General features: G+C 43.8%; 1 protein-coding gene across 3 annotated transcripts in view; it reads right to left on the bottom strand.

Annotated features, from left to right (window-relative positions):
* Positions 1 to 23589, bottom strand: part of LOC133463907 (regulating synaptic membrane exocytosis protein 1-like) — a 76448-nt gene that overhangs the window by 27773 nt on the left and 25086 nt on the right. For all 3 annotated transcript variants that reach the window (XM_061745684.1, XM_061745686.1, XM_061745685.1), the window contains 2 exons: positions 14838 to 15000; positions 13693 to 13797 (listed from right to left, as the gene is read on the bottom strand). In XM_061745684.1, the coding sequence (XP_061601668.1) occupies positions 13693 to 13797; positions 14838 to 15000 (268 nt within the window). The remainder of the gene's footprint in view (positions 1 to 13692; positions 13798 to 14837; positions 15001 to 23589) is intronic.

Genomic DNA, 23589 nt, shown 5'->3' with positions numbered 1-23589 from the left:
ACTGAGGACATTAAGCAATGAAATATTCCAGCTGATATTTTGTTCAAGTACTCCTACTTCTTAAAGTGTGCAACAATATGGCATCGTCGCATTTTAAGATCAAAACGTTCCTTATTTTCTCTTAAGGTTACAGGTCAGGGACTGGGGCTAGGCCACTCCAGTACCCATGTCCCCTTCTTCTTACACCATGTCTTTGTAATGTGTGCAGAATGTGGGTTTTGGATTTTCTTGTTGACAAATTTATGTTCCCTAGAAAATAAGTGGTCTTCAAGGTAGCAGATGTTGCTCTTAAATCTTCGTGTCTTTTCTGCAGGAATGCTGCCATGACAGCAGTGTAAACCAGGGGTAAGCATCATAGAGCCTTTGCTTTTAGACCTGTCAGTAAGAGCAGCATGATGCTCTCCGTCTTTGGCATGGAGCACAAAAGCGCTCACTTCATCTGAAAAACATCTGGAATATGAATTCTTCTGACCACAATACATGTTTCCACTGGGTGACGGAGCATCCCAGATATCTCAGAGCCTAGAGACGTCTACGCTGCCTTAGGACAAGGTTAACGTAAGGCTGTCTCTTTGCAGTTTTAGGTGGTTTCCATATTGAATTGTTTGACAAGGGGCTTCTTGAAAGTAAAAACTTCCCCATGAATGATGGTTCTTGACGCATCGTCACCAGAGGGATTAGGGTTTCTCGGGGTCTAGCTTAGGTTTGTCTCATTGCCCTGTAAATTTATAAATTCCAGCAATTCTGTTGAATTGTTTAATGATATGGATCAAAGAGAAATATGGAGATTGTGTCCAATGGCTCTTTGAGGAATATTGTTCTCACACATTTGTTGCCATAATGGAGATTATTTGCTCATATTTTCTCCTTAAAGGTCTTTTAATGACCTTCAAAGGTTTTGAATTGCTTGAAAGTGCAAGCACAATTTATTTCTTTTGATCTGGTATGTCACCAATACCAGTAGACCACAGGGGGGCCAAACAAGGTGTTCACCACAGCACACAGAAAATAGAAGAGTTTATAGAGTTTGAGATTTGCGCTCAAAGCAAAACAACTCAAAATTGTCCCTATACTCTGAGTTGTGGTGCTTGATTAATATTAACTCCTCAAAACTGAATTATTTGGGACTTTTAAAGACATTCATGGATGATCTTTATCAACCAAATCATCATTATAATGACCTGCTTTCGAGTCCCTATATATTATATTATATATAAATACAATATCAATGGGTTCATACTGTATATAAAGAAATAAAATAAAACTGCTGCTTTTTCTTTTTTTTTAATAGGGGTTGTAAGTATGTTCTCATTTAATAATTTCCTTCTAAAGCAGTTGCCTTATTCCCGTTACTAAACACGTTTTATGCGATACAAGATAAAATCACCCACTGCTTTTTTGGAAGGACAGATAGAATTTGAACATTACAATGAAAAATCACCATCAGATGTTCACAGAAATCAAAAAATCAGCAGAGCTCAGTGCAATGTGTAGAGCTTGACATCTGCCTGAACCTAATAAGACCAGCTGAACCACAGAGATTGACATTAACTTTTAGAATAAGTGGCTTAGGCTTCAAAAATAAGAAAGAAAACAAAAGGAAAAGGTGGGAAAAAAGCTTAGATAAAGATTTTCCTCCTTGTCTTGTTCAACACAAAACTAAAGTTTGGGTCATTATGTCATCAGATTTGAAGGCACAAGTCAAGCTCCAGGAGGAAACAGCTTCGGGGGGGGGGGGGGGATTCCACAAACGGGTACCTGTCATCTTCAGGGGACGCGTGTTGGATAAGAATCCTGGGACTCGCTGGGCGTTCGTCGAGGCAGGGAATGGTACAAAGATTGTCTACGTGTACACATACAAAATACGTCACCCAAATGAAAGAAGTCAAAAGCGTGGCTGGTCTCTCATCAGATACATGTGCCATGGTTACCCCTTGGCAACAGAACAGGATGTAAACACATTACTGAAAGTCTTTCCGATCAGAACGATCCTTACTGCTGACCATTTTAACTTCCAGCATTTGATTGCTTTCTCACTTTTTAGTTGTTTTATATTCCGTTAATCACCACAGGACGTAGCCAAATCATTTTCCAAATGGGTTTCTTTTGCTTTGTGATAAACTTAAGTTACTGTGTTCTATAATGAAAGACTTAATGAAAGACTGTTGGTGTTTCTGTAACACCAACAACTGGCCTACACGCGACTTGCAGGATGAAGAAACCCAGAGAATGAAACGAAAAATGATCCCATGGTGAAGTGAGAGACATCACTTCACGGCTCGCGGGGACAGGGTGATTGGAAGAATGATTCACAAGTGTTTCAATGCAGACTCAAATGGGAATATTGTATTGAAGCACAATGGAATAAATCCAAAACTACCACCTTTCGAGGATACGGATGCAGGAACTGCAGTTTGGTACAATGCTCTCAAGTTGTAAACATTCTTAAAGTGAATAAACGTGATAAAAGTGGATTTTGTATTTCTTAAATAAACCAATGAAATCTTAATTGAATAAGAGAGTGAATTGTTGATGATGTTCCTCAAAATCAAAAATGTACAAATCCAGGGTTAATATTTGGTAGAACTGCCTTGATCCATACATGTTGGGTAGCGCTTTTCGATTTATTTGACTAAAAATGAGACATTTTAACTTGAAATAAGACAAATTCTTATTAAGATTTTATTAAGATTTTGAGTTTTTGCAGTGCATCCACAACCAATCACTACAGGGTGGAGGTGGCTTCATGATGGCTGCAGAGTTGCTAGGAATGCCTTGAATTAACAAGTTTGTATTGTGAAACTTAGGACAGTTTTTGTTGATACTCGTCCGTTTGTCGTTCTACCTCAAGTCCTGTTTCTCACGCAGTTTCTCTGGAGGTCTGAGGTCAATTCAGAGGAAGCCGACTAATTGTTTCTATTGATAAGGACAACAGTTAGGACAGCTGGCCAGGCTGCGTTCAAACGTGATACTGCTGGTCCCTGTCTTGACATGCTGCTTCAACAAATCCTCCAAACCTTCCCTCCTCATGAATCTGCGTACTTTGTGGTGTGCATTAGGTTTGGATTTTAAGGTGGTTCTGGAGCAGGGACTTTAGTTGCATTACTTTTCATCTCATGTTGGCACAGAAAGTGTTTTTCTCCTGGACAATGATACCCTGTAGATCCGGTGGCTCTGCTCCCGGTTTCAGCCAGCATCCATATCGTTGTTCTGGGCTTATTGCTTATTGGCTTATTGCTACCCGTAAAATTCAGAATCCAATTAAAAATTTTATTACTTGCGTATAAAGCCCAAAATGGCTTAGCGCCGCATTATTTGCAAGACCTGATAGTGCCTTATGTTCCTGGCAGAGCTCTCCGCTCTCAGAGTGCAGGTTTACTCGTAGTTCCTAGAGTATCCAAATGTAGATTTGGAGGGCGGGCGTTCTGCTATCAGGCACCATTACTATGGAACCAACTTCCAATCTGGGTTAAGGAGGCTGACACCACCTCCTCCTTTAAAACTAAACTTAAAACCTTTATGTTTAGTAAAGCCTATAGTTAGTGTTTAGTAAACCTCTAGCTGGTGTTGGTAAATCTCTAGGTAGTGTAAAATCTAGTGTGTTAGAGTCGCTCCTGTAGTTTCTTGTGCTGGCCCCCCCCTTTTCTTCTCTTTTTTCTCTTTTGTACATGGTGCAGCATCCTCTGCCGGTGGCGAAGAGCATCTCTGAATGCACAACACCGGAACCTGCAGCGTGGGAGTGAGAGGGGCAGGGTAACGGCCCGGGCAGGCGGGGGAGAGATTTGTCCGTCAAAACTCCTCTCCCTGGCCCTGCTCCTTCTCAACCTTTCCCCAACCCTGCACCTAACCAGGAACTTGCTGATTGGGCCGGAGCTTTGGGAGCTGCATGCTGGCCTACGGTCCCCCACTCCCGGTCATCCCGTTGCTGCTTCCACCTGCCTGCTGTGCTATTGCCGTCCCTGACCCCCAGTCTGGCCATCGGCAGGAGGGTCCCCCCTTTATGAGCCTGGTCCTGCTCAAGGTTTCTTCCCTCCTAAAGGGGAGTTTTTCCTTGCCACTGTTTGGCTTAAGGCTTTTCTCCCACTATGGGAGTTTTTACCTGCCATTGTTTTGTAATAATTGCTCGGGGGTTTATGTTCTGGGTCTCTGGAAAGCGTCTAGAGACAACTTTTGTTGTATTAGACGCTATATAAATAAAATTGAATTGAAAATTGAATTGAATTGTCAGAACAAATGAATGTGGGACCATCGGACATCAAAAGATTTTACCCAATGGAGAAGCCAGATTTGGGAAGGTCCATTAATCTCTTCCTGAACTTTTCGTTGATTCTTTCTTCACATCCACATATGGAGCTCCAATGAACTCAGATAGCATCACAGTCAACTTAGTCAAACTTTTGGCTTTGAAGAACATCATGAAATATTTCCTCTCACTATTCTGCCATTTTACAACCAAAAAGGTAAATGATCCTCACTGACATAAGATGGGAAACGTTTTCTTCAACTGTTGATCACATCTGTACTTTGTAAAAATTCCCTCACTTTGATAAGCAACCCCGGGGTCCAAAATGGTGCTGTGGGTGGAGTGAGGAGCACTGACGTTACTGTTCAGGATTATTCAGAGAAAGGAACTAAAAAGAGCGGGAGAAACTACAGGAGGACTACGGAGGGAGGGAGGGGGGGGCAGGGTCTGGTACCTTTCATGCTCAGGAGAGGGGGCATGATTGTCTGGGGTCAGACAGTTGGCGCTAGCACTCCTAACCCTGTCCAGTGAGGGCTGCAGATCACTAGATGGACCACAGAACAACATGCCATCCAATGGAGGAAGAGAAGGAAGAGGAGACAGAAGGAGAAGACAGAAACAAACACAAAGAGAAACAATGGAAAAACAGAAAAAAAAATGTTTTAAAGAAAGTTTTGTCAGATCTTAACGCTAGTCTGAGATAAACCATGATGGGCTGGCCACAGGATGGGTCAGCGTTGGAGTAAAGTGAAAAATGTCTCTCCGTGTTGAGGCCATGGATGGAATAATCTTTAATGATTTGACATTGTTTACGGTCATCTATATCTGTGTGTTCATGTCTTACCAAAGTGTCCCCTCGTCCTCGGCCATTTCCAACCGCGTGATAAGAGTGAATCCTTTCACATGCATGCAGCGTGGAGCTGGTCACAGAAGGAGCAAGCAAGCTACGAAGCCGCTACCGTGTTACGTATACTCACATGGAGGGTTGAAGATGATCACCAGCGTCTTTGCCTCATACTTTGAGCAGTCAGTGCCTTCCTACTGCTCCTCTCTCCGAGATTGGTGAACTATGACCTACGTCTACACAGGTTGAAGCTCAAACGGCCACAAACCGTCCAAAGGCCTCAGAGTGCTTCAAACGAAGGGATAGTAAAATCACCCAGCGTCATTTCCCCATTTGCATTTCTCCTCTGAAAAAGGTGTGGACTATTTTCTGAACATGGAACACTTTATCACACCAGTAAAATGCCAAATCTCCTGCTTTTGTTTTAGCTTGCACACCTGCAGATGAGGAGTTCACCAAGGTGCTGATGATTAGCATCACCTGAATCTAAAATCCTATGGTAGCAGCAAGAGCGTACTTAGTGTTGGCCAAGTTTTTTTCTTCTTCTTCTTCTTGGATTCATTTTAATCAAATAAATAATAGCACCATGCAATAGGTTAAACATTATTAAATTAAGGCTGCACTTGCGTAATAGTGAGATCCACTATGATAAATTATTCTCTTTCGACACATGCAAAATAGTCAGGATTAGAAGAAGCGATGCTAACTTTTGCCAGACTCTGCAGGAAGCTGAAGTACGGCCACGGTTCAGATGAGAACTATTTAGCTGCTGTTCTAGTTATTCAAGATGTTTTACTCATGTTTTAAAACCACAAAATGAAAAGATCACACGATTAAAAGCTGGAAAAATGGGGGGAAACTGGCTGGAGATTCAATAAATACACTTCTGCCTTTTGGGTGAGCTTTGGATCATTTAGAAAATAATGGTGTTTCATGTCAAAACTAAACATTTAATCCTCACGCCAAACACAGATGAAGATCACGTGTTCTATACGCTCGGATCATTTCAAACTGAACACAATTTCTTAAATCTGAAATAGTTAGATATAGTTTGGGGACAGATGTGTGCTGAACACGAGGAACAGCCCTGTCTTTCACTTCTGTATTTGTTTGGACTTCCATGCTCTGCGACTACGTCTACTACTTTGTTGCACGTTAAAAGTACTCGGCTCGGGGCCGGCGTTACCATCAGTGTTAACCCTGTACTGTCTTTGGGTCAAAATGACCTAATTCTCCTGTTCCTTCTTTCCTCCTGCTCTCTCCTTCCTTCCCCCTTCCTTCCTCCTTTCTCCCCTCGTACATTCTTTCCTTGTTTCCTCCCTCCCTTCCTTCTTTTCTTTCTTCCTTCCTTCTTTTCTCCCTTCCTTCCTTCTTTACTCCTTTCCTTCCTCCCTTTCTTTCTTCCTCCCTTCCTTCCTTCCTTCCATCCTTCCTTCCTTCCTTCCTTCCTTCCTTCCTTCCTTCCTTCCTTCCTTCCTTCCTTCCTTCCTTCCTTCCTTCCTTCTTTCCTCCCTTCCTTCTTTCTTTCCTTCCTTCCTTCGTTCCTCCCTTCTTTCCTTCCTTCCTTCTTTCTTTCCTTCCTTTCTTCCTCCCTTCCTTCCTTGTTTTTCCCTTCCTTCCTTCTTTTCTTTCTTCCTTCTTTCCTTCTTTTCTCCCTTCCTTCCTTCTTTACTCCTTTCCTTCCTCCCTTTCTTCCTCCCTCCCTCCCTCCCTTCCTTCCTTCCTTCCTTCCTTCCTTCCTTCCTTCCTTCCTTCCTTCCTTCCTTCCTTCCTTCCTTCCTTCCTTCCTTTCTTCCTCCCCTCCTTCCTTCCTTCCTCCTTTCCTTCCTTCCTTCTTTTCTCCCTTCCTTCCTTCTTTCCTTCCTTCCTTTTTTGTCCCTTCCTTCCTTCTTTTCTCCCTTCCTTCCATCTTTCCTCCCTTCTTTCCTTCCTTCTTTCCTCCCTTCTTTCCTTCCTTCTTTTCTCCCTTCTTTCCTTCCTTCCTTCCTTCTTTTTTCCCTTCCTTCCTTCTTTCCTCCCTTCTTTCCTTCCTTCCTTTCTTCCTCCCTTCCTTCCTTCCTTCCTTCCTCCTTTCCTTCCTTCCTTCTTTCCTTCCTTCCTTTTTTGTCCCTTCCTTCCTTCTTTTCTCCCTTCCTTCCATCTTTCCTCCCTTCTTTCCTTCCTTCTTTCCTCCCTTCTTTCCTTCCTTCTTTTCTCCCTTCTTTCCTTCCTTCCTTCTTTTTTCCCTTCCTTCCTTCTTTCCTCCCTTCTTTCCTTCCTTCTTTCCTTCCTTCTTTTCTCCCTTCTTTCCTTCCTTCCTTCCTTCTTTTTTCCCTTCCTTCCTTCTTTCCTCCCTTCTTTCCTTCCTTCCTTCTTTTCTCCATTCTTTTCTCCCTTCCTTCCTTCTTTTCTCCCTTCCTTCCTTCTTTCCTCCCTTCTTCCCTTCCTCCTTCCTTGACCCGAAGACAGCACGAGGGTTAACTTGACTCGGCCCTGCCAGGGCTCGGGTGTAGGAACTGGTTGCCTGCCGTGCTGCAGTAAGAGACACCAAGGACAGCGATGCAGGTAGAAACTGGATGAGGAAATGTCGTTTTAATCATCCCAACTAAAAGCTTTTTCATTCAAAGCACACTGAGCCCAACCTGAAGACTTACCGATGTGTCACCCTGCGGATGCCAGTGAACAAAAGCGGCATCTCAGGTGGCAGCGTGCCACCGTGGCTAGTGGATCTCCTGATGTCAGCATGCATGCAGCAGACACAAGTGGGAAATGAAACCAATGCATAAAAAAAGACAAAAAACAGATAAATACAGCTGTGTGGGGCTGCTCCGACAATAGACACAAAGACTCCGCCGAACAAAAAGAGAGGCAACTTATCCAGTGATTTGATTCACCGTTTACATTCATTTAACTCATCTGGAGCTGAGTTCATCTTGCTGCTTGATTTGATCCGACTCCAGATTATTGAACGTATGATTGACGTTACTGAGGAATGTTTGTCTACTCATCTCTTCAAACGGTACAAATCACTGGCGAAGCTCGCAGGTTTTACAACGAGAGCACTGCAAAACAAGCGTCTGAAGCTTTACGCGTTAACCCTTGTGCTGTCTTTGGGTCAAAATGACCCAATTCTTCTATCCTTCTTTCCTCCTGCCATGCTCTCTCCTTCCTTCTTCCTTTCCTCTTTTCCTCCTTTTTACCCTCCTTTACTCCTTTTTCTTCCTACCTCCCTTTCGTCATTCGTTCCTTTATTACCTTCTTTGCTTTTCCTTCCTTCTTTCCTTATTTTCCCCATTCCTTCCTTTCTCCCTCCCTTCCATCTTTTCCCCTTCCTTACTCCCTTTCCTATTTCCTTCTTTCTCTTCTCTTTTCTCCCTTCCTTCCATCTTTTCCCCCTTCTTTCCATCTTTTCCCCCTTCTTTCCTCCCTTCCATCTTTTCTCCCTTCCTTACTCCCTTTCCTATTTCCTTCCTTCTTTCCTTCTTTTCTCCTTTCTCCATTCCTTCCATCTTTTCTCCCTTCCTTACTCCCTTTCCTACTTCCTTCCTTCCTTCCTTCCTTCCTTCCTTCCTTCCTTCCTTCCTTCCTTCCTTCCTTCCTTCCTTCCTTCCTTCTTTTCTCCTTTCTCCATTCCTTCCATCTTTTCTCCCTTCCTTACTCCCTTTCCTACTTCCTTCCTTCCTTCCTTCCTTCCTTCCTTCCTTCTTTTCTCCTTTCTCCATTCCTTCCATCTTTTCTCCCTTCCTTACTCCCTTTCCTACTTCCTTCCTTCCTTCCTTCCTTCCTTCTTTCCTTCTTTTCTCCTTTCTCCATTCCTTCCATCTTTTCTCCCTTCCTTACTCCCTTCCTTACTCCCTTTCCTACTTCCTTCCTTCCTTCCTTCCTTCCTTCCTTCCTTCCTTCCTTCCTTCCTTCCTTCCTTCCTTCCTTCCTTCCTTCCATCTTTTCTCCCTTCCTTACTCCCTTTCCTACTTCCTTCCTTCCTTCCTTCTTTTCTCCTTTCTCCATTCCTTCCATCTTTTCTCCCTTCCTTACTCCCTTTCCTACTTCCTTCCTTCCTTCCTTCCTTCCTTCTTTTCTCCTTTCTCCATTCCTTCCATCTTTTCTCCCTTCCTTACTCCCTTTCCTACTTCCTTCCTTCCTTCCTTCCTTCCTTCCTTCCTTCCTTCCTTCTTTTCTCCTTTCTCCATTCCTTCCATCTTTTCTCCCTTCCTTACTCCCTTTCCTACTTCCTTCCTTCCTTCCTTCCTTCCTTCCTTCCTTCCTTCCTTCCTTCCTTCCTTCCTTCCTTCCTTCCTTCCTTCCTTCTTTTCTCCCTTCCTTCATTCCTCCTTTTCTCCCTTCACCCTCCCTTGACCCAAAGACAGCACACGGGTTAAAACACCTCCATGTCCCAAACACACCCTTCCCTACGACCGGAAATCACCAAGCGCGCTATCACAGTTACAAACCTCAATCTACTTTTTCATCTGAAACACAGACGGGCAGACATGTGCAAAAGTAACGATATGTGATCATCGTGGGTCCTAATATTGACCAATTTATTAACGATATATTAACTTTTTTCCCCTGTGAAATTCATTTAGCAAAAATGAAGCCAGAAAAAAAGATCTAAAACGCTTGAGTAATACTAAGTACCCCTGTGGTTCAGTGAGACACTGAAGCAGTTATTTCTGAGATCTCCCAGGCTGTGGAGGGATCTCGGTGCGTTGGTCGTCACGACGGTGTCCCGGTGTCCTGTCGATTTTTGCTACCCTATCAAAAAATGCTCCCTAATGGTTTTCTACCTTTTGCAGAGCAACAATCTTACTGTTTTACTCCCTAAACCACTTCCTTTTCCCCCAAGTGGTGCTTGTCTCTTGCCAGGCCGTTATTGTAAATAAGAATGTGTTCTTAATGACCTGCCTGGTTAAATAAAGGCGAATGACTGAATGAATATCAAATAAAGTGATAGAATTGTTTTTTTCTTTTCTCTTTATCGTATAATGTTCACAAAGTGTAATGCAATTCATGTCATGGGTAGTTTTATTTTGAAGGATAAAATACTCAACATCCCATATTATCAATTTTAAATCAATATTTCAGGGGTAGCATAATTTGATAGTCCAGTAACATCCTATCAAATAATGCTCCCGGCACTTAATGCATTCAGGTAAGATACTAATCAACTCAATACCACTGTAAGATGAATATCAGCATACTTACACCCCCCAATTGATCAATTTTGTAATCACTGTTTTTGGATTGATGATAAAATAATAAGAAATAAAAGTAAAGGCACACAAACAAACAAACAAATTGTCTCAATTTCTCGTTTCCAAAAACATTTCAAACAGTAGATGAACAGAGGGCAAAATCTAACATCACAATATTTTTCAGCGTGGACTGAAGGGGATGCAAGGTTGAAACTAACTGTTGAGCAAAGGTTGAAAGATCAATTCCTGCAAAAATGGCGAAGTGAACTCTATAGGATGACATCATGTGATATTTATGTAGAGTTTAAGCAAGAGTTTAACCTAGAACAGTACTTATTATGTCAAAATCTAAAGTATAGACAGGCCATTTGTAATTTTAGGATGAATAACAGTATAATACCAAAAGTCACTGAAGGTATAAAGGTCTGGATAGAAGTCAGAGATTCTGTAACCTCTGTACTGTCAACCGTATTAGAGATGAGTTTCACATTTTGTTTGAATGTAAAAATGTAAATATAATGAATCTCAGACAAAAATACTTACTAAAATATTATATAAACCGACCATCTATGTTTAAATTGATTTTGTTACTTCAATCTAATAAGCTAAATGGTATTTATGAATAAGGCGCCTTTTTGCAGAATGTCCTTCCTCTGTTTAAATCATTTTTATTTTTTTTCTTTGCCAAATTGAGTATTTTAGTTGAACATCTACAGTCTGCCACTTGCTACAAATGTACAAATGTTTGTGTTTTTGTGCTCCATACCATGTGATTATGGTCGTGAGTTAAAATAAATGATAGATTGATGATTGATTGATTGAAGAAATTATGGCCGTGGCAATCAACCTTTGAAAATCCACTGTGCGCGTGCGCAGAACCACAAAGTAGCAGTTTTCGACGGGTAGCATGGATTGACAGAACACCCAGGTCATCTGTGAGGTTGTATTCGTCTAACATTCCCTACAGTCACTTTTGCACATGACTTCCATCAGAACCACTTACCTCGTCGGCCGTGTGCTCACGCAGGAGGAAGAGAGAAGCGTGTGGATGTGACGGCATGAGTGATGCATGCACAGACTAGGAGACATAAATTGGCATGAGTGCAGAAATATATGGGGAGGTCTGAAAAGGTTTCGGTCAGCGAGAGAAGCGCGAACACACAGCTGTGAGCCGACAGCGGCCTCTGGTGGCCGCGAGGCGGCAGTACAACTCAACACTCAGGGAGTTCCCTCAGCATCTCCACATAAAGACAAACTATGGTAAAAGAACAGTGATGTACAGAGCTGTGTCTGCATGGAACACACTTCCCAAACACTTTAAACTAACTATTAACATAAAAGAATTCAAAAATATAAAACGTATTAAATTATTATCAAATAAATAAATAAATAATGTAGATAGTATTTAGGTATGTGTGTATAATATATATAATATATATAATATATAGTATAAAATATATTATATATATATATATATATATATATATATATATATATATATATATATATATATATATATATATATATATATATATATATATATATATATATATATATATATAATATAAATAAATGAATATTCATTAAAAATGGTTATTGGTGCAAACTATGACAAGTATACATTGTTTGAATTTGTTGATGTTATAAAATGTATGAATATGTATTGTTTTTATTTATATCTAAATGTTAAACGGATTTTTTTTTTCTTTTTTCTTTATTTTCTGTTTTTCCTTTCTTTTTTATATGCTACCTCTTTAGGTTTGCTTTTAATTTTTTGTTGTAATAGTTTTGCTAATGGGGATCCAAATAAAACTATAAAAAACAAAAAAATCTCTCAGAATACATCACAGGGTGGTAGACGGCATGGACTCCTTCATAAACCCAGTTTCAATCAGCATTTTTTCACTTCTACCAGAAAGTTTGTAAAGCGAAGTCTCCACTTTCACCTTGGAATCCGAGTGTGTTTGCTGTGATAAAGTCAACATGTGTATTTCAGAGTACAATGCTATATATATATACTTAAATCAGATTTCACGTATGGCTTTTAAGCACAGTAGACTTCATTAAAGCTCACCCAGAACCAAAATGTACAACACACGATGCGTGCGGCCGGTTTACCTGGTGTGCAGGCACTCGGCACTTTGGCCTCGCATTGATTGGTGGATCATGATGAACTCACTGTGGTTACCGTGGTTACCATGGGGATGGATGACACATGAGGGGGTCAACAACAGTCACACAACCAGAGGAGCAGAGGGAGAAGAGGGTGAATAGGAAAGAGAAGATGTCACTGCAACTCACACACACACACACACACACACACACACACACACACACACACACACACACACACACACACACACACACACACACACACACACACACACACACACACGTTCACAAATGCTTCTGACTTTTCTTTCTAACCAAACTTTTTGTTAAAAATGCAGAGTAACCCTAAACAAATCCAGCATCCACATAAGCGCACGACACCGTTACAGGGATACAGACAGAAAACAGACATCAGAACGGAGATTTGTTCAAATAAAAGGCAGAAAAACACCAACATACTTGAGGACGGTTGGAAAATGATGTTTGGTAAGACTGACAAGGATTCATACTTCTCACACACACACACGCACACACGCACACACACACACACACACACACTAGTGGTGCCAACTCCCTGAAAAAATAACCTTTCCTGGCGTGGTGAATTTTTTTAGCCCATTTTTTTGTGAGTGAAATGATTTTTTTACTTTTTGACTCGAACCTGAATTGAATTAGATGCATATTTTTGAATGTCATGAACACATGGAAAATTAATTATTATCCAGCAATTCACTTTAATACAAAATAAGAAAATTAACTGAATAAAATAAGTATCTTTCTTAAACAGAAACCTGTCCTGCTTAACTTAAAATTGTATAAATTAACATAAAACAATAGAAAGAAAGCAGAACATCCATTCGGTAATAGTGCACATTTTTAGTGCAATAACAAAAGTGCAAACAGAAAGTCTGTAGAAAACTTGTAAACATATTTGTGCCTCAAAGGCCATGACTATAGGCTACAGTTGTAGTAAAACAGAAAAAATAACTTAACTCAACAACTCAATGCCATTTTCCATTGGCATTTAATGACTATTTGTCGACTCTCACAGTAATACGGGACAAAGTGCGTCCCTTTTCAGCTCAATAGTTTATAAATACGGGACGATTCCGTTTTTCAAGGGACAGTTGGCAACCCTAACACACACACACACACACACACTCACACACACACACATTCTTGTTAACCTACGTTGCAGGGCCAGCAAGTTTTTTTACAAAGTTATGGGATCCAACCTTTCTAGTGAGTCTACAGCTATGAAAATCAGACAAGACAACACACACACACAGGGGGCTTGGGGCTCGTCCACAGACACACACCTGTCGTCCAGGTACTCCTCCCCCTGGTGGCGGCCTCTGCCAGCGTCGTAGTAGCGGCTCGGAGAACGAGCACGCCGAGTGTGAGGAAGCTCGTCGTCCAGACTCCTGAAGGACAGACGGACAGAAAGACTTATGTAGGCTGGGGTTTGTGCAGCATCTTCTCTGTGAGGCTGGTCATGTGTTCTGTCCATTTCTGCCACGCTTTGGCGAAAAATGCTACGCATAAACCGGTCTATTGATTTTTGCTACCCTATCAAAAGATGCTACCTAATGGTTTTTTTTTTTTTACCTTTGTAGAGCTACAAGTGTTTTACTCCCTAAACCACTTCATTTTCCCCCAACTGGTCCTTGTCTCTTGCCAGGCCGTCATTGTAAATAAAAATGTTCTTAATGACCTGCCTGGTAAATTAAAGGCGAATGACTGAATGAATATCAAATAAAGCCATAGAATAGTTTTTTTTTTCTCTTTATCATATAATTTTTCATGTCAATTTTTCATTTTTCAATTCATGTCATGGGTAGTGTATTTTGAAGGATAAAATACTCAACATCCCATATTATCAATTTTAAATCAATTAATTAATTAATTAATAATTTGATAGTCCAGTAACATCCTATCTGTTGCTCCTGTGACTTAATGCATTCAGGTAAGATACTAATCACCTCACTGCCACTGCAGGATGAACGTCAGCATACTTACACCCCCCAATTGATCAATTTTGTAATCACTATTTTTGGAATGATAATAAATATAAAATAATAAGAAATAAAAGTAAAGGCACACAAACAAACAAATTGCCTCAATTTCTTTGAAAATCGACTGTGCGCGTGTGCAGAACCGGAGTGCAGTTCTGGACGGGTAGCATGGATTGACAGAACACTGGGCCAGCCGGTAAAAGCACAGCTGGCAGCACAGGGTGTCCTGCACCAGACTGCGCTTTCATTAGTAGATGGACTAAGTGTCCTGGCGTCCATCGAGCTCTCATCTCCTCTCCTCCTGCGACGGGTCTCCATCCTCTCATAAATACCGGCCAGGGAACCCAGAGCGCCGTCCTCTCATAAATACCGGCCAGGGAACCCAGAGCGCCGCAGCGAGCCACTTTTTTGGCTGAAAACAGAAGGAAACGTGTGGTGTGGGCTCTGACCTCTGAGCGGGGACGTTGGGGGCCCGGGACCGGTTGCGGCCCTGCTCCTCGCGGTGCGGGGACACCGAGCGGGAACGGATGTGGTGGGAGGGCGCTCGTTGCTGCTCGGGCACCTCCAGGGTGGACGAGGGCTCCCGCTGTCTCTCCCTGCCCCGGCCGTCGGCTGCAGGCACAGAAGGAGCAAAGGGTTCAACATCAGTGGAGGATATTTATGTAGGACTTTAGGATACACAGCCTTTCTTTTACCCCAATGTTATAGTCAGTCAGTCTGACCAACAACAAACCAGACTGTGCAACAACCAGGACAGTGCAATAACGTTGTGCAACATTACATAACACTTATTTCTTTTTTAACCATATAATTAGGGACCGAGCACTTACAGTGCGAAGGCCCTATTGTATCTTTAGGAAATGTTTTTATCCTCGTTTTTATTTTTCTTCAGACGAAAGGAGGGCCTTTTTGCCCCCCTAAACGTGCCCCAAAAGTCACCAAATTTTGCCCGCAAACCAGGCCTGGCGAAAAATTTGATATTTAATGGTTTGCATTAATGGGCGTGGCCTAATGGCTCAACAGCGCCCCCTAGAAAACTTTGTGCCTCAAGCCCCACAATACGGTTTGACGTACATGCACCAAAATCGGTACACACCTGTATCATGTCGCAACTTAAAGAAAAGTCTCTTGGTGCCATGGCCCAAACCGAACAGGAAGTTGGCCAGTTTGAATTAATCGTGGAATTTTGGCACAATTTATGCCATTTCTTCGGCCGTTAATGCGGCCCGAACCGTAACGTGTACCCATGTGTGTTATACATCAAAATGTGCGTCTCCATCCTTCGACGACGCGCGTTACTTTTCTCAGTCAAAAGCATTAGCGTGGCGACGATAAACGCCAAAAAGTGCGCCCCCCCTTCATCTGATTGGTCCATATTTGATAGTTTCCCAAAAGTCACCAAATGTTGCACGCAAGCCAGGCCTGGCGAAAGTCGATATTTGATAGTTCCTATTTTCTGCCATAACTTTTGAATGGTTTGACATAAAGAGTCATGGGTGGTGTCATCGGACTTAGTTTTGAGTCCTTGACTTTTATTGGTGAAAATTGCACACGCGAGGGCCCGTTCATCGCTGCTTGCAGCTTTAATTTAATTTATGGCACTGGACTGTTTATTTTTTTTTATTTCTATTTTTGGGCAGCACAGTGGATTGGTGGTCAGCACTGTTGCCTCACAGCAAGAAGGTCCCCGGTTCAACTCCCTGGCCCGTCGGGGGTCTATCTGTGTGGAGTTTGTACGTTCTCCCCGTGCTTGCCTGAACTGAGCAGCTGGTTAACGTGAGGCTGGGAGAGTCAGTGAAATAAAGGACGATAAGGTTTCTATGATCACCTTCTCACAAGGTTTGATTTGATCCACATCTGAGTAGGAATCTGATATACCAGGAAAAAGCTAAGTGCTTCTTAAAGTATGACAATAAAAGCATTTATTGTTTATTATACAAAAGTATTCTAAAATATTCTGGACAAATTTGCTGACACCTTAAAAACGCTCATAAATCCTGGCATTATAGTCATGTTCCAGAAGATGCTGGAGGTAAAGACTGTACGGCCGTGCTCTTGCTCTGGTGACCGCAGTTAAAAAGTATTAAGTAAAAGGTCTGCGGGACCACAGCCAACCTCCCCGGATAGGAGCCATATGTTCCCTCAGACTGATGAGAGGGACAGGATGTAGACAAAGTTACATCAGTGTCTGCTCACACCACCTTCTGAACGTCGCGGGTCTCCACGACCTGGGAGGAAACAAGTAGACTCCAAAATGCTCAAATGCACAGCGATAAAGCAGAAAGATTCCCAGAGCAGGTCCGTTGGACTGATGGGACAAAACTCCCATCATCACAGGTGGAAAAATAAAAAAAGAAAATGAAATGATAAGAACAGGGTACGTCCGTTGAACATGGGCGGTTGTTACAGTCTGGACTCTTCTCAGAGGGCTTCTGCCATGCCTGATCGTCCCGGACATCGATGGGAAGATGTGGACAACAAATTTGGAGCATAGCAGCTGCTGACAGATGCAGACGAGTCATCAGCAGGCTGTGCTGTTAAATATAACGCCCTTTCCATTTGTTTTAATGTGCAAAAAGGTCAGTTGAATCAAAGTGAATGTTTTCGGTTTGGTGTTATTTCGCAGATGGTTGTGCTCCTCTTTTTCAGGGAGGGATAAGGATAAGGGCAGCAGTCAGTACGTTTACATGCAGCAGTTCAATTGGATTTCTGATCGTATAAGACATCCTTCGGACTTTTAAACTGCATGTAAACACCTCAATCCGATCTACTTCAGACCTATTTCGGACGTATATCGGATAGCAACACCTAGATAATTCGTTCAGAGTCGGAATTTTAACGCAATGTATACGGAGACATCGGATATTGCAGTCTGCGCATGCTGGAGAATTTCCTCTGGGGCTTCACCTGGAAGTGAAAGGAGACGGCGCTTGTTAAATAGTTGTTTAAACACTTTTAAAAAGATTGCGAAAGAGATGGCGGAAGCTTCATCAGGACACCGGAGCAGATCAAAATAAAGTGGAAAAATATACGGAAGGCGTAACATTGGCACAAAACAAAACAACCGTCAACCGCAAGTGGCTCTTTGTTGAAATGGTTACCATGGTTACAGCGCCACATAGCGTCACGGAGTCAGCAATGCTCTGGACATTTATCCGATTCTCTGAACAGCTTGTAAAATCAGACAAGTGATTGGTTCTTCTGGATGTTTATCTGATACGATCAGAAATCCCCTTTCTTTGCTGCATGTAAACGTACTGAGTGTGGAGCACGGCTCCACCACTGACCTGACCCTGACTGACCCTGTCGATCCTCACACCTGGGAGCAGACTTGACACGTCCTCCTACAACTACGACTGAAATACTGATTTAGCCCTGTACAAGACTGTACAAGACTCCTGATTCAATACAATATAAAGAGTTGAGTTACATTACCAATCGTTACTGAGGTTTCCAGCTCAGGTATGATAATAACTTCCACATTTTGTGTTTCTGTCATTTCTATCTGCTGGCAAAAACAGTTGTTTGAACAAAGAAAGTGCAGCGTGCAAAGAGGCGAATACATTCCAGCTTAAAGAATTATGGGAATTATGTGAAAGCGAAAGTGGAAAGTGACATAAAACTTGGTGCTAAGTGAACCTTAAAAGTGGCACCACAAATAAAAAGGCAAGCATTAAGAAACCCTGCTGGAGCATATTAGCACCAACATTTTATAAAATGATTCTAAATATTAGGGAAAATAAAAGCTTACCCTTAAATATGAACTCTGCTAATATTAGTCTTTTATTAAAACCGGATAAAGATCCCTTGCTCCCATCGAGCTACCGCCCAATTTCATTAATAAATGTAGACCTTAAAATAATTAGCAAGGCCCTTACTGAACGTCTGAAAAGAGTCACCCCTTCTATTATACATCCGGATCAAACAGGCTTTATTAAAGGTAGACATTCCTCTACTAATATTCGCAGATTATTGAACATTATAGATTATTCCAGTATCAATAAACAGGAAACTACTATTATATCCTTAGACGCGGAAAAAGCATTCGATAAGGTAAATTGGAAGTTTCTATTGGCAACCTTACATAAATTTGGATTTGGTGAATCTTTCATTGACTGGGTAAAAATATTATACAGCTCTCCCAAGGCACGTGTAAGGACAAATGATCAAATCTCTACAAGCTTTACCTTGCAAAGAGGCACTAGACAGGGTTGCCCTCTATCTCCCTCATTATTTGCAATATTTATCGAACCTTTAGCAGCAGCTATTAGACAAAATCAAAATATTAAAGGTATACAATGCAAAATAGTAGAGCACAAAATAAGTCTTTATGCGGATGACGTACTCCTCTTCCTCCAGAACTCACGATCTTCACTATCACAGACAATCGCACTTATAGAGGGATTTTCATCTCTGTCTGATTATTCTATTAATTGGTCTAAATCCACCGTTTTGTGCGTGAACTGCAATTTTAGGAATATATCCAATACTCAATTACAATCAGGGAACATTAGATATTTAGGCATAAACATCTCCCCTAGGCTGTCAGAGTTAATAAAATTAAACTATGTTCAGCTTATAAAGAAAATAGAAGATGATCTTGCTAGATGGAGCTCTCTCCCCATTTCACTCATGGGTAGAATAGCCACCATTAAAATGATGGTTTTACCAAAAGTAAATTATTTTTTCTCAATGATACCATTCAAACCCCCTATTTCCTGGTTTAAATCGCTGGACTCAGGTGTTTCAAAATTTCTGTGGAAAAATAAAACTCCACGCATTAGTTTAAAGACATTGCAGAAATCTAAAGAATATGGAGGTTTAGAGCTACCTAACTTTCAGTATTACTTCCTTGCCAATAAATTACAGTATATTGTAAAATGGTCAAAGGATCATCCTTTAGATAGTCAATGGCTGGACTCAGAGCAAGTGTTTTGCAACGAACTAGAAATCTCAGAGTTACCATTTATTAGTCAAAGTATCAAACGTCATCAATGTTTCAAAAGCATTAATATTAGCACAACTTTATCAGCTTGGTGGGAATTTCTTAAAGTAGCTAAAATTTCACTTTTTCCATGTGACCGTACACCCATATGGAACAACCCAGACATCGTGAAAAATGATAAAAAGATGGTTAACTTCGTTCAATGGAGAGATCAAGGAATACGGTATTTACAGCACGTAATTGTAGGAGGACAGTTTGTACCTTTCAATACACTTATGGTTCAATACGGAGTTAGCAGGAGTAAATTTTTAGAGTATCAACAACTCAAGGCCATAATAAATAAAACATACAAAATTAGACAATTAGACTTACAACTTCCCGCTAAGATAATAGATTTATTAAATCTAAGCAATTTAAAGTTGTTATCAAAACTTTACAGGTTAGTGTCTAAACTGGACGAGTCAGTCTCTCTCCCGATCTCCAAGTGGGAGGCGGATCTCTCTCTGAATACCGACCAGCTTTCTTGGTCACAAATATGCTTAAATACGTTTACTATGACTAAAAACCCAAACTTACAACTTATACAGTATAAAGTTCTTCATAGAATACATTATACTGGACAAAGGATGTTCCAGATGGGCTTTGTCACCTCTAATATCTGTTCACAGTGCACAGAGAACACCCCAGATAATTATATGCATGCTTTATGGTTCTGTACACCGGTACAGAGGTTCTGGAAGGAGATTTGTGAGGATTTATCCACATGGATCGACCACAGAATCCCAGTGTGCCCCACGGTGTGTATATTAGGTCACCTGGGAGACACTCAAATAGATCCTAATTGGACACACCGGGTTCTTACTGCCTTATGTATCGCAAAGAAAACCATTCTAGTAAATTGGAAACAAAAATCCAGTTTATGTATTAACCATTTTAGGAATCTTTTATCAGATCATATTAGTAGTGAGATAATGTCTGCCTCCACTGAACAACACTCGGCTGAATTGCACTCTCTGTGGTCCCCGATTATTGGCCTCGTTACCTAGTGGGGGCGGGGGGGGGGGTGATCTCGTAGCCCTTGGGGTTGGGGGGCGGCTTGGGGGGTCTGGGGCGCGGGCCTCTGGTGGCCCCTGGGGGGCGGTGGGTGGGGCCGCGGGGTCCTGTCCCTGGCCGGTGGGGGGCCTTGGGGGCCTGTGGGGGGGGGGGTGCCTCATGGCGGTGGGGGGGGTGGCTGGGGAGGGCTCGGGCGGGGGGGCGGTGGCTTGGGCGTCTCCGGGCCTCCTGGGGGGGGGCTGGGCCGTGGACGTGGGGGTCCCACCCGGAGGGCCCGGTCCTGCCTGGGTGGGGGGTGGCTGTCTGCGCTGGGGGGGGCATTGCTGCCTTGGTCCTCCGTCGCTGGGCGGGGGCCAAGTGCCCCTGCGGATGTGGGGACTCCGTGACCCTTGGGGTGTCCGCCGGGGTGGCCTCGGGGGGGGGGGTGGGGCCGGGTCCGGAGATCGGGCCTCCCCTGACCGGGGGGGTGCACGGGCGGGCGCGGCGGCGGGGTGGCGCCATTCCCAGGTATCTATGTCTTATGTTGTCAGTATGAATGGGAGGATGTTGGACCGTTTCCCCCTCCGTCTGGGGGCTCCGGCGGCTCCGGGGGCGCCCGTGGAGGTACGGTGGGGCCCTGGCCCGGCTCGGGGGGCCGGCCCCCGTCTACTGGATGGCCGGTGGGGGGACGCGGGTGTCTTATCAGGGCCAGCTTTGCTGGTCCTGCCTCCTGGCTTCGGCCTCCGCTCCCCCTCTTGCCCCCCCTACACGATTCATACGCACATAGGCGAAAGGCGGGGGGTCCGGGTCGTGGGGGGCACTGTCCCGCGTGGCCCGGCACTCCCCGCCTCACGGTTTTAACAGCAAATTAGACACTGCACATTCAACACTTTATAAATACACTTGACAAGGACACGTAGTTCGGGAGGGGGGGGGGGTCGGTGTCAATCGATACTTGGCCCTCCCTCCTCCCTGTTTTTATGGCATTAATCACATGCACTCAACACAAGGGGCGGGAGGGGGTCCTACATCACCCGCGTTCCCTCACCGGCCTGGGCCTCGGACGGGTGGGTCGGGTTACCCGGGCCTGGCGGGGCCCGCCGTGCAGCCTGGGGTGCCTTCTGGCGGTGCTGGACCCCCCCGGGGAGGGGGAAACGGTGCGTGATTGTATGTCTGTGTCGGTGAGAATGCGGTATGGAAGGGTCCTGCCATGGAGGATTTGAGCCTCCATTGGCAGGACATCAAAAACTTAATAATTTATCAATATTATATTATACAAAGATGGTTATTATTATTATTATTATTATTAGTATTATTATTATTATTATTATGTATAGTATATTATATTATTATTAGTATAGGTATCGGATAGGTGAATGGATGAATGAATGGGATGCCTGGGTCTGGGGCCCTCCGTTGTCGGGCCTGCGCGGGTGTCGCCTTGTTGGGGGGTTCCCTCTCTCCGGGCCCGTCTCCGGTCCCCCCCGCTGCCTCTACGGCGGGGCGCCCCTCTGGTCTTGGAGGGCCACTTTCGTGGGGGACGGGTGCGCCTGCCCGCGTCGGCGGCCGGGGCGGCTCTGTCTCTCCGGGCAGGCTGGCCCCCTGCCGGGTGGGGGTCGTTGGCCTGAAGGGTGAGGGCCTCCTGGCCGCGTGTCCGGCCCGGACCGGGTGGCCGGGGATTGCCTGGGTCGCGGTCCGCCGCCGCGGGATCCCTGGCTGCTTCTTTCCGCGCCGTGGGGGCCCCGCCCGCGGGCCCCCTCGGCCGCCGCCGGGCGGGGGGGGGGGCCTCGCAGGCGGTGGGTTGCCTCCCTCCTACTTCTCCCCTCTGTGGGGTTTGCCGGTGGCCTGGGTTCCGGGCTCTTCCTTGTCGGCCTCTGGTCTCGCGGGTGGCGGGGTCGCTCCCCCCCCTCCCCCACTATAGATACACTTCAGGTGGAGCTTTGTTTGGTTTATTTCACACACACACACACACACACACACACATACACACATACACACATACACACATACACACATATAGTCATTTAGTCACATGCACACACACACACACACACACACACACACACACACACACACACACACACACACACGCATGATCATATACATACACACACACACACATAGACATACACACTGGCTTGTTCACCTGCATGCTGGCTCTCTAGTTTTTGGGTTTAGGTAGCGGTAGCGATAGCTTAGCTCAGACTGCGATCAGATCTCAAGATTTAGGTCGATTGCTGTTCGTGTTTTGGTTGGCTCCGTGCCGGTTTCGTGCTTTGTTTGTGGTTTTTTTGTTGCAGATTTCCAGTGCTTGACGTGTGTCTCCGTGTGTTCCTGCTTCCTGGATTGGCAGCGGATGTCGTCACCCCCCCCCCCCCCCCCCCACCCCCTCCCCCCCCAAAAAAAAAAAAAAAAAAAAAAAAAAAAAAAACACTGGGTTTGTATGTGTATATTTATGTATGTGTACGCATATGTGTGCGTATATATATGTATATATTACATATAGTAATAATGCACATATATACACTTTTGGTTTCTACCGTCATGGTATAATTCAATAATATGTGTGCAGACAAGGTAAAAAAAAAAAAAAAAAAAAAAAAAAAAAAAAAAAAAAAAAAAAAAAAGAAACCCTGCTGGGAATGCTGGAGTGAGCACGCATCCGGGCGGAGGCTCAGCATTCACAGGCATTCACAGGCAGCGTTAGGGACGGCTGGAGTAGAGCAGACATTTATACAGTACAGTACAGTACAGCCTCCATATGAACACACACAGCTACGGGCATTCACAGGCATTCCCAGGAATTCACAGCCAACCACAGGCATTCACAGGCATTCCCAGGAATTCACAGGCATTCACAGGCATTCACAACCATCCACAGGCATTCACAGCCAACCACAGGCATTCACAGGAATTCACAGCCAACCACAGGCATTCACAGGCATTCACAGGCATTCACAACCATCCACAGGCATTCACAGCCATCCACAGGCATTCACAGCCATCCACAGGCATTCACAGGCATTCACAGGCATTCACAACCATCCACAGGCATTCACAGCCAACCACAGGCATCCACAGGCATTCAAAGCCATTCACAGGCATTCACAACCATCCACAGGCATTCAAAGCCATTCACAGACATTCACAGGCATCCACGGGCATTCACAGCCATCCACAGGCATTCACAGGCATTCAAAGCCATTCAAAGGCATTCACAGGCA

Source organism: Cololabis saira, chromosome 17 (assembly GCF_033807715.1).
Source record: "Cololabis saira isolate AMF1-May2022 chromosome 17, fColSai1.1, whole genome shotgun sequence".
NCBI classification, from domain to species: domain Eukaryota; kingdom Metazoa; phylum Chordata; class Actinopteri; order Beloniformes; family Belonidae; genus Cololabis; species Cololabis saira.
The sequence above is the reverse complement of the archived record's forward strand: the minus strand, read 5'-3'. Positions and strand labels throughout refer to the sequence as shown.